Raw genomic sequence first — 11745 nt, 5'->3', positions numbered from 1 at the left:
TTCTAGAATGTCGGTGAGTGACAAAAAAGTCAATGTCAACATGGATGGTTCACGATGCTTCATTTTTGCGTGCTTGTTGACGTTTGGTCGTTTGGTCGTTTGGTCGGTTCCTCGTCTGCTGCTTCGTAACACTTCTCCTTGGTACTTACGCTTCTTCACTTATTATCTTGGTCTGGGGAATTCCTATCTGACCGACAGACCAAGTGGGGGGATGTCAGGGACCAAGAGTTGATCTCTACTCTGTTCCTGAATGAAGTCTTGGGTGTCTTGTTTGGAGCGTCGACTAATAAACTCGCGATGCATTCATTTCTTGATATTGTAATGATAGTTATTGTAACACAAATACTCGATAATAACGAGACCGTTACCGAGAACGTTATTATCGTTACCGTTACCGTTACCGTTACCAACCCTTCGAATGTTGTACTGCATAACTATAGATTCGAGTAATTAAATAATATCCAGCCAAGATCCGAGCCGATAGAAACGGGCCAGTGACAAGATATGACACTCTCACTTCTTGCTCTCGTCGTACAAAATGCCGGTTAATAATAAGTCGTGTAACAAAAGGTCTCTAGGTCTCTAGGTACCATATCATGACAAGGCGAGGCGAGGCTTGTCGTCGCTACAAACATCACGATATTAAATTGTAACATTATTGGAAAAGCTTCATATTCTAGAATGCTTAAAGTCGTGCCCAAAAATAATCATTCCTTGCTACCCCACGTCATGATACCTTTGTTAGTTCCAGGGGTCAACTAGTCTTATCTTTCCTTCATGCATTTCCCTTCTAAAATCAAGGTCTTAGAGGCTAGAAGGTGGAAATTGGCAGTTAGTCTATCATTTCCAAGCTTATTTGTCGCGAAGCTCTATTCTAGCCCCAGTCCAATACTGGAAAATCAGGCGGGGTGAATTATTTAACTTGGAATAATGGAGGGAGGGGCATCCGAGTTTCGAAAATGGAATTTGTTGTAAAACTTACGACGATTCCATCTTTGAAATTCTTTATTTATTCTCATGAATTTCCCTATAGCTTTCTTACCTTTTTTCTAATTCCTATACATCTGCATTCTGCTTCTACAACGACAACATACTTTTGGTTATCCATCAACCCCAAGAAACGTCTCTTCAAAGTCATCCAATATGGGGGACATCAATGAAGAAAGTAAGAAACCTCTCAATTTCTCAACTACTCCAATATCCCCATCTCAAAAGAAGGCACCTAACATCAATAGGAAAACCTACTCCGGAGAATATGACCATGCTCCAAGCCTTTGAATGGTATGTTCCAGACGATCATAAGCATTGGCAAAGACTCCACGATGCAATCCCTTCTCTCAAAGCTACCGGTATCGATAACATGTGGATCCCACCCGGATGTAAAGCTTCCTCTCAATCTGGAAATGGTTATGATGTTTATGATTTATATGATTTGGGAGAATTCGAACAAAAGGGAGGGAAGGGTACAAAATGGGGTAACAAGGAAGAGTTGGTAAAAATGGTGAAGAAAGCCAATGAAGTAGGAGTAGGAATCTATTGGGATGCTGGTATTACCTCCTCAGAACAATATATCTTCAAGGGGAAAAAGCTAACATTCTCTTCTCCCTCAAGTCCTCAATCACAAAGCAGCAGCAGACCATAAAGAAAAGTGTCTTGCCCAGGAAGTCGACGAGGAAGACCGCACAAAGAACATCTCAGGCCCATATGAAATCGAAGGCTGGCTCGGATTTGACTTTCCCGGCCGTGGCGATAAATATTCGAAACAAAAGTACCACTGGTATCACTTCTCTGGCACTGATTACAACGACGCAAACCAAAAGACTGCAATTTACAAGATTCTCGGAGATAAAACAAAGGATTGGGCAGATGACGGCGATGTCGATTCTGAAAAGGGCAATTACGATTACCTCATGTTCGCAGATTTAGACTACGATCATCCAGAAGTAGAAAAAGATGTATTGAATTGGGGAGGGTGGCTCGGAGATCAAATCACACTAAAGGGAGTGAGATTCGATGCGGTCAAACACTTCAGTGAGGATTTTCTGAGAAAGTTCATTACTCTTATGAATGATAAATATGGCCAAGGATGGTTCTTCGTAGGAGAATTTTGGAAGGATAGCTTGGATGATATGAACAAATATTTGGATCGCATGGGCAGAAAATTTAGTCTTTTTGATGCACCATTGGTTTATAACTTCAGCAAATTGAGCAAGACAGAGGGAGGAGACTTGAGGGGTGTCTTTAATGATACCTTGGTTCAGACCGCACCAGTTAATGCTGTTGTAAGTCGTTCCTTTCTTTTGTTTACCTCGGAACTCTCTTTCACTTTCCCCTTTCTTCCTCTCAAACACGGAAAACTAACAACTCTCTAGACACTAGTCATGAACCACGATACCCAACCTTACCAAGCCCTCGAAGCTCCCATAGAACCTTTCTTCAAACCCCTCGCCTATGCCCTCATCCTCCTCCGCTTCGACGGCTACCCCTGCATCTTCTACGGTGATCTTTACGGCATAAAGGGCGAACATCCCTTCCCTCCATCTTGCGGTGGTGCACTCCCAAATCTCGCTCTGGCTAGAAAACTCTACGCATATGGCGAGCAAAAAGATTATTTCGATTACGCAACCTGTATTGGCTGGGTGAGATATGGAACTTGGGATCGACCATTCGGTTGCGCAGTGGTATTGAGTAATGCGGGACCAGGAGAGAAGAGAATGTTTGTAGGTGAAATACATGCGAGAGAAAAATGGACGGATGTCTTGAGCTGGGAACAAGGAGAGGTAGAGATTGGAGAGGATGGATGGGGAGTTTTCAGATGTCCGGGGACAAGTGTTAGTGTATGGGTTAATGCTGAAGTGGAGGGGAGAGATAGGTTTGGAAAGTTTGATGACGATATCTACAAGGAGTAGATGGGTAGATGAATAAATTGGGTGGGTAAATGGGCGGATAAATGCAGGGCATTCTGATGCTTGAATGTGTGTTTTACGGGATTTTGGCGCTGGTGGTTAGATGATAGATATGCGTTAGAGAGATACACACGATACACAAGATACACAGGATGAACAAATCAATGAATGATTTCAGCGCAAAGTTCAAGCTCATCATTCCTTATCTAAGTTTCTAGTTTCTTTCTGTATCTTTTTGGTCACGCGACCCAATCTATTCCTAATACTTCATTCACGTTCGCTAATATCACCGTTTCGTTGAGGTTTTTTTAGACGTTTTGGTTGTTCATGCGGCAGACTCTGGCAATAAATTTGACTCTATCGATCTATACATAGACCACCAGGGAAGAGAAAAGAAACAGCTACATTGATCATTTTCCGATAGCACAGTGCAACTACCAGATAATTACTATACTGGTCGAACAGAAACGAGTGATAGCAACAGTACATCTTCATTCTTCTCAGATATAGAGGACCTTCAAGATGGACACCTTGTAGGAATATTTACTGAGTATAGTATGCTTAAGTAAAGATAAAGAATGTTAGCGACGATGTCATATGTCATTTTTCTTTCGTGGGGGTACATATTGGTAGTGTATGAGACTAGTGTGTCTGTTTGACGTTCTTGTAGGCGCTATGGGGGAGAGAGAAATTGTCTACGATGAGAATACGTGTACACGTGATGAGAAATTTAATGTAGGATTAGAATTGGAAGAAAATCTGATTCTATGTATATAATTGGTAAGTTCAATACCGGGAAAAAACTCGAACATACCAAGAACTCCAAAAATAATGACAACCAAACTCGAAAAAAGAAACTAACACAAAGCTAGTAAAGATAGCCTCAAATCGACATGCATATCCAAATCATATTAGCCGAGACTTCAACGACCCGTATCTTTATTCGTGTATCCAAATCAAATTATTCGTTGCGTCTTCCAGTTGAGATAGCGAGGCGGCTAGGTCCATACCTGAATCTGGCGGGATCGTCCTAGTTGCACTAGTATCTCTCTCAGTTCTTCTCCCCTCCTTTTCACTGGATCTTAACTCCGATATTGCAATTCCTGGGTCCTCTGCAAAATGTCTTCACCTGAGCTCTGATTTCGCTGTGCTAAGACTGGGACTGTTCCGTGCCGCACTATTCTGCTCGCACATCTCTTTTAGGCCACTTTTCCAAGTCGATCTTCAGTGGCTCTAATTCTGAGTTGAATGGGTTTTTCCTGGCAATCTCCCAATTGATTCCCCCTCTCTCCGCTATTTTTAAAAACTCCTCACAATCCATCTCACTGACAATCGCCTGATCCGGTATCCATTCCTCTACCAACCAATGACTATCTGTCACATAACTCACTCCATTCTCGTAATTATTCCATCCATTTGGCCTGTAAGTCCGTTCTCCTGCGGAATCCAAAAATTCATCAAAATATAGATTTGTACTTTGGGCTTTGATCCCCAATCGTCTAAGTCGATTCAGCGAGATAACAAATACACGACTTTCCGCTTCTTCCTCTCTCGGCCAATCGGACAATCTCATAAGTCGTGCAACGGATGTAGACACGGATATGTAGGGACTAGGAACCTTGTCGCGATTACAATGGGATTGGAATGCTCGGCCGTCGGCTTGTCTCGAGTCTGCTGTGTCGGAGATGTAGAGACTGTCTATCCAGCCTGAGCAGCGAATACCTGTGGTGCGGTCAAAGGGAGATTTGGACGTTGCAGCGTGTACGCGGTAGAGGAGGGTGTCAGGTTTGGGAAGGGAACTTTGGGGGGTGTAGAGGACCGGGCGGGAGAGTAGATGCGTAATTAGAGCCTCGAGCTCGGATTCAGCAGTGGTGAGCTCGTTTACGGGAAGTCGATTAAGGTGATGAGTGAGAGTTTTGAGTTCGTTGGGGTGGTCGGGTCGGTGAGAAAGAGGGGTTGTAGCGCGGATGATAGGAATACCAGTGAGGTGAGAAATCAAATGAGAAGTCCATTTTCGGTGAAATTGGATGGTTTGATAATGTGTACGTGGGTCCTCGGATTCGAGATCCAAAGTGAAATCGTGCGAATGAGAAGGAGAAGGAGGTGCACGGGCGGAGTTTAGATCATAGTGATTGTGGGTGAGAATGGAATTGTCGGAGGATGTGGTAGTGATGGGTATTGGTGGATTTGAGGGTGCTAGTGTGGGAGAAGTGGTTTTGATGTGAGATGTGTGAGGTGCATGAGGTCTGTCTGTTCCTTGCTCGGTGGATATATTGAGATTGTTGAAAGAAAATTCTATGGATTCTAGAGTTGGGGTCACCGAAGTAGTGGCCGGATCATTCGCATCTGTTGGCAGGAAATTGAAAGCCGGTACGTGCGTGGATATTTGGACCGGTTTATTGGGCGTTAATGTAGCAATTGATGGGACATAGCTCCCGCTTCCGAAAGATGGATTGTTGCTCGATGATGCGTATCCAAATAATGGTCTTGAGTTTGCATTTGACGTTGTCGGAGAATGCACGGAAGTACTCCCGAATAGTGAGCCAGTTGCAGCAGCAGGGTTAGCAGTAAAAGAAAAAGTAGGGCGAGAGGAAGAGCCATTGTTAATTGATGTATGTGTTGTAGTGGATGATGCACCAAAGTCAGATCGAAAAGTACTCCCGAATAGTGAGCCAGGTGTAGTAGCAGGGTTAGGAGTAAAAGAAAAAAGAGAACGAGAGCAAGAGTCATTGTCACTTGATTCATATGTTGTAGTGGATGATGCACTGAAGCCTGATCGTAATGGATTTGATTCAGATGTGGTATTTAGCGAGGCTCCAAAAAGGGGAGTGGACAATGGTGAGAATTGAGGTCTAGTAGGTGTCGCACTTGAAGTGGGATTTGCACTAGAAAGTGGAGTAGGAGGTTGAAATCCAATACTTGATATGAAGCCGTCGGTACTGGAATTTTGGGCAGGTTTTGTGGCAGCCTTACCACTATTTTCATTGTTCCTGGCTGCAGAATCGGATAATAGAGTATCGAAGTCGAATTCTGGTTTTGTTGACATGCTGATGTTGAGGATAATCTTTGATTGAAATTAACTTGACGTGAAATTGACAAAATGATGATTATTTTGAAGACTTTGATCTTGATTTTGTATCTTGATATATGGGTAGAATCTAGAGTTATAAAGATGATTCATGTCAATAGGCACTCACTAAGCCACACTTCAATTTAGTTACACAGCTCTATAAACACGACTGATTACGATCTTGAGATTTCCTGACATGCCAGCTCGGGCGCATTATCATGGGTTCTCAAATGAACCCCTCGATACTTGTGAGCTACGCATCAGCAAACATGAAAAACATGGGTAGATTCTCGAATGAATTCCGTTATTTGTTGCTATTGAGACCGGCCGCGGCCCTTGAGGTAGGTCGGCTATGCAACTCGGGCTGACAGCCTGACTACAAAACACAACGATAGAAAAATTGTAGAATTGAAGATTCAACGCCAATGAAATCAATACAACTCTAACGTAAGAATTCTTGCATAATTCCCCAGAAACAGTGAAGAACTCGAAACCAAGAAATCAATTTCGGAAAATTATTCGTCTGCCTAAAATGCGGCACGGAGAGTTTCCAAGCCACCCAAGACGGATGGTGTGCGGGCATGACATGTAGCCGCTTATGGCTTATTGCTGGCGGATTGGAGTTTCATCCTAGGGGGGGGAATATGTGTAGGAAAGGCTTCGAATTATACCGGATGCCTTAAAATATCCGCACGCTATGATTCGACTTACTGAGGTAGAAAGCTAAATGATTCTCGGTTATTCTACTATGGTTCAAAGCATGATATCAGACACACTTAATATCGTTTATCAACGGATATATCCAGAAATAAAATTTGCTAGGTTGTTCTAATGATTATAGGAAATATAAGATAAATTGTACGGTAATGTCAAATCAAATTAAAGGCATGAAGAATATCATCAAATAAGTCTTAAAACGATCTCTGAAGATGATCAAGCACGAGAGATAACTTCATAGGACAGAGGATGAACTTCAACTTCAGAATAACTGTCCGTTGTAATTTCTCGAAGCTGATCCAGAGCAAGATATCTTTCAACTAATTGACCTTCCTCGCAATTCGATTTTCCGTCTCTGATAAAACTCTCCGCTTGACATCCCCAAGAAGTCCATCGTTCCTAAAGTATTCAAACTGGAAAGCAAACAGCTCCGCATAATATGACTCCTGAATCGCAATATCAAAATGCCTCTCGACACTATCCCGGACTTGAAGCTTTTCACTATCCGTCAATATCTGTTCGCCATTATCCCTGCTTTTATCATTCAAGAAATCCACAGCCTCGCTGGTTACTTTGTGGTAGAAGATTTTTCTGCTCCAGGTTTTGAGTTCATTTTTTACTCGAGGGAATTGATTGATTTTGCTGGTGCAATCTGGACATAATTGTTTTTGCTGGAAATATTTGCGCTTGCGTTCGCGGTAGGAGGGACAGGATGGACCATTTCCATTGCAATCTGGTGCTGGAGTTGGGGTATCGGGAACGATTCGATCGTTTGGGTCAATGCCGCCAATTCGGCCGGGGGTATGACAGCACCAGTGACGTGGTGTTTGGTTACGACACATGGCTTTTGTTACAGTTTAAGGGACTTTGAAGTACTCTTTCTCAGGACGGCGCCAAATAGGAAGTATCCTCGGAGATGGGATTTTTGTGTGATTTTGGTTTGGGTCTGATATGAGACAAGCTGAAGTACCTTGTGCTATTATGTCCGAGTGCCATTAAAGACTTGGTAATCTTGAAAGAGCCGGAGCTATGTGGTCAATCTCGAGAATGGAAGGAAAATGGTATTCTGGATAGGGATGACTGGATGAGTATTGTAAGAGAAATCAATGAAGAGCTTCAAATAATGTGTATTTGACATCAAAAGCTCAATTGTATTCCAGAATCTTTGAGAAAATGACGAAAGGCTATAAGCCGTTTCTTTAACTATGGTAAAGATACTTTTCCAAGCATAGAGCTTCTGCGAATCAGATTTTCACACTTCGTTGTTAAGATAAGATGCTAGAATATACCTAGCGGACTTGATACGGCGTAATACCAGCAGCGAAAGAAACGATGTATATGGACCGTTATATCTAGAATCGCATGGTTGATGCCTTTAACAATTTTGGAATATGTTATCCTCGAGAATATCATGAATATTCGAGATCTCCCAAATTTCCCATACAAAACTCTTTCTACCCCCCCACAAGATCAACGTACGTCTTCCCAATTGACTCGAAATGTGAGACATTTCCACGGCTTCATATTTTATTGGTAAACAAACTCCCCTTCCACATAAATCTACCCTGTTTTCATTCACTTGAAAGAATCTTTTTTCCGAGGTCCTCATACCAAGCCTCCAAAATCAACATACTCTCAGGACCCTCTCAAAAATTGCATATCTTCTCCGCATTCGACTTAAACAGGTTCTATCTCTCCCATTATGTCTAGAACTCATATACCATCTAAAACATCGCATAATCATCTACCATCATTCAAATTCACTAGAATCAGCTTTTTTGGCCACCTCGACTTCGCTGGATCAGTATGCAAAAGTCGTCCAGGTAGGAACCCAGCAGATTGTGAAATAAAGCTTTTATCTTTGATCCAAACAATCAAACAATAAAAACAAAATGAAGTAGCAACGTGAAAAAATCTCCTCCTTCCCAGATAAGGCAACTTTAGCAGTTTGGGAGCGGAGGCGAGAAATTTTCTCCTTCGCTTGCATTCTACTTCATCTCTGTCACTCATTTCGAGTATACCCATTTCCAATCCGAAAAATCAGGTTAAAACCCATTCAATCTACTAAGAGTACTACTTTAGAGACATAATACATATTTGAACGTATGAAGATGAGATGCAGTGTGATATAATAAATATGATGCGAGATAAAATTTAAAAATGCTAACATTGGGTATCATATAATTGCGTCTTCGGTCCCCCTTAGCCCCTCCCTTCGCCCATTTTCTTCTCTCCCAACCTCCATCAACCTATCGTCCAGCAACAGGCCCCCCATATACACTGCTCGCACTATTCGTGAATCTAAATTCCTGCACCACTCTAATCTGACCCTCTTCTACCTCCTCCCCCCCTCCACCTTTCCTCTCATCCCAACTCCAATTCCAGCGATTATGATTTCCATAGCCCGCTTGAATCGTCGTTCTCATATTACTCTTTTCCTTCTTCGGTACTAAGTCCAATCGCTGTTGTAATTCTTCTTTCGAGCTCGCGTCGCCATTAGGAGTAGACGTGTGCGAACGAGACTGGAAATAATTTCCCTTCTCATCCTCACTCGGCGCCGGACTTCTACAGCCCATGTAAGATCCCCCGAGTGTAGCTTTGGGAACCATAACAATCTCATCATCATCCCATTCCCCAGTTCCAATCTCTTTGATCCTGGGTACTAAAGATTGTTTTCTCCCTCTCGATCGGGATCTTTCGTGATTCAATTTCAATTCGCCCATTTCGACCTCCTCCTCGCGAAAAGGCGAACTTCCTGTATGTGATGAGATTTTCGTGGATTGATCACGGACTTGTTGGGAGAAGCATTTGATGACTGGAGCGAGGATTGGAAGATTGGTTACTAGAACTGCGAGAAATGATTCGCGAAGAGACCATTGTCCGCTAGATGTGGCTGTGCCTAAGGTCTCGAGGTGGATTAGTCTTCGGATAGATTTGGGAGGGGAAGAAGGTTGGTGAAACGAGAATGGGAAAGTTACGTCGGAGCCAGGACTTACGGTCAAGATAGAAACACCACGTAGGATTCCGAAGACGGTGACGAGAAATCCTCCACTGTAAAGAACGAGAAGGAATATCTTTTGATATGATAACATGCCCTTGGTACCAAGGATTGTCTGTAACGTGTCAGCTATGGTTCCAGAGGAATGGTGTAAGGCTAGGTTGTTTTGACGTACGGGAAGAGGTATAATCATGATATACATATGTGTTACTGTATTAATAGACATGATGAAAGCCATTTGAAAGACAGAATGGCCAGAATAACATGAATCTGTGGTTTGTCATCAGAGAGATCCTTCAAACAAGTTTGATGTCAGTTACTCACTTCCTGGATCTGGATAAATTTGCCATTGCTTCTTCACTGGCATGCATTTACAAAAAACTACCAGAATAGCTGATAGATATGTAACACCCAACACCACATATCCTACAGTGATACGTCTCAATGACCTTTTTTGAGCAGCTGAACTATAATTCAATGTTAGTCGCTATACAATACCGAGATGAAGAGGTACCCTTACATCAAACGAGCGTAGTAGGTGATCCAACAAGCTTTTAGTAACCACATCAACGAAATATAGGTTACCCAATTCCAAATATGAGTTTTGGCCCCATTGACTCGATACAACCATTCTAGAGAATGAGGATCAAGAGTCTGACGCTCCAATTCAGTCATTCCACTATTCGAATAGCCTAACCAGCGAGCCACGAGGTAGTATGATGAGGTTGCTTCAGCTGTATATGCGAACTGTCACTGCACGTCAGAATTATATCCCAACCAAACTGCATCAAAGTGCTACGAACCAAAGCGGCAAACATTAAACCATCATCCAACTTTAGTTGTCTCCATCCTAGATTCGAGACTCGTGCAGAGATTCTCACTGCAATGAACACGACGGCTATGGCCCAAGATGTCCATGCCTCCACGACGAGATTTGCACAGCTCATATCATCCGGGCAGTTTCAAATCCAATGACCAGGTTTTTGCAAGTCGTTGACTTCGTAACACCAATACATCGAATATGACACTGCCAACCGAGCTTTAAGCTAACCTAAGCACAATAGAATAATGTGTAACGATAGAAAGTTATGTATATTTGAAAGTTAAAGAGTATAATTAAAGAGAGTCAAGAACAGGTGGGAGTACAAGTTCTGGGGTTCATTGAAGTAAAATGCAAATTTCATGTAGATACTAATTTCAAAATTCTATCCTTAAAACAATATCAATGGTATATGATCGATGAAGCCTCGTTTCATTCAACCATTTTTGTTGAAAATTGCCACCATGAGACAAGGACATTCTGGTCAATCGGAGAGTTGCCTAACCTTGTACCTCCACGAATGGATAGATTTGGCGAGGATCTACTTTTAAAATTGATCGTATAAATCATTGGGGCACGATACTTGTGGCTGCCAGCAAATATCGTCTTATTTTCCCTCTAGAACCTTTTGCAAATGGGTCCAAAGGAAGATTTGATAATGTTATTTAAGTATGACTGGGTGTGGTGTGAATGTATTGTGGCTCGTGCTGTTGAGGTACATTGGATACCAAAGATCAAGGGACATGGTTTGTGGAGAGCTGTCATCTGTAAATATCCACTTAGATTTTAACATGTATCCATGAAATGGGAATAGCTTCAGATGAAATCGACGACAGACCCACTTGTCATCTTCCGAAACCGAGGCAATTCTCCGGACCTAGTCTCTTCTTGGAGATCGGATGAATGATTGGGTCCTGCATGGTGAACTATGAAAGATTAAAACCAACCAATGAGAGGCCAGAATAGAAGTTCGAATAATCATATCAAGGTTAGAACCGTGGGAGAACACCCATCTTCTCATGGATGCGGCTGAATAGAGCCAATGGCTCCAGCGATGTAGAGAGCCAGGGACGGAACATTGTATGAGGGCACTCATTCGTGAATAGTAATCACTACCTTCCCGTCCGATGTATCCAGTGACTGCGCTTGAAAGATACCAACTCCGTACAACTGTCATATATTATGGTGGATCTCCAGGTACCATCGTGAGCTTTGAGCTTTGAAGCCTTTGAAG

At 42.5% G+C, this 11745-nt stretch overlaps 4 protein-coding genes across 4 annotated transcripts; 1 reads left to right on the top strand and 3 right to left on the bottom strand.

Annotated features, from left to right (window-relative positions):
* Nucleotides 1–1143: 1143 nt before the first annotated feature.
* Nucleotides 1144–2909, top strand: EAF01_004603 (uncharacterized protein; the record flags this gene model as incomplete). The annotated part of the gene is made up of 4 exons (XM_038912857.1): nt 1144–1165; nt 1236–1547; nt 1612–2282; nt 2373–2909. The coding sequence occupies 4 exons, from the start codon at nt 1144–1146 to the stop codon at nt 2907–2909; spliced, it is 1542 nt and encodes a 513-aa protein (XP_038770943.1).
* Nucleotides 2910–4083: 1174 nt separating this feature from the next.
* On the bottom strand, nt 4084–5952 carry EAF01_004602 (uncharacterized protein; the record flags this gene model as incomplete). The annotated part of the gene is made up of 1 exon (XM_038912856.1): nt 4084–5952. One exon carries the CDS (start codon nt 5950–5952, stop codon nt 4084–4086), a length of 1869 nt encoding a protein of 622 aa, XP_038770942.1.
* A 1061-nt stretch (nt 5953–7013) lies between these two features.
* EAF01_004601 (uncharacterized protein) lies at nt 7014–7535 on the bottom strand (the record flags this gene model as incomplete). The annotated part of the gene is made up of 1 exon (XM_038912855.1): nt 7014–7535. One exon carries the CDS (start codon nt 7533–7535, stop codon nt 7014–7016), a length of 522 nt encoding a protein of 173 aa, XP_038770941.1.
* Nucleotides 7536–8942: 1407 nt separating this feature from the next.
* On the bottom strand, nt 8943–10638 carry EAF01_004600 (uncharacterized protein; the record flags this gene model as incomplete). The annotated part of the gene is made up of 5 exons (XM_038912854.1): nt 8943–9806; nt 9867–9961; nt 10016–10158; nt 10212–10438; nt 10495–10638. The coding sequence occupies 5 exons, from the start codon at nt 10636–10638 to the stop codon at nt 8943–8945; spliced, it is 1473 nt and encodes a 490-aa protein (XP_038770940.1).
* Nucleotides 10639–11745: the final 1107 nt, after the last annotated feature.

This window comes from Botrytis porri, assembly GCF_014898465.1.
Source record: "Botrytis porri strain MUCL 3234 chromosome Unknown BPOR_006, whole genome shotgun sequence".
Classification (NCBI taxonomy): Eukaryota; Fungi; Ascomycota; class Leotiomycetes; order Helotiales; family Sclerotiniaceae; genus Botrytis; species Botrytis porri.
Note: the sequence above shows the minus strand (reverse complement) of the source record. Positions and strands in the feature narration are given on the sequence as shown.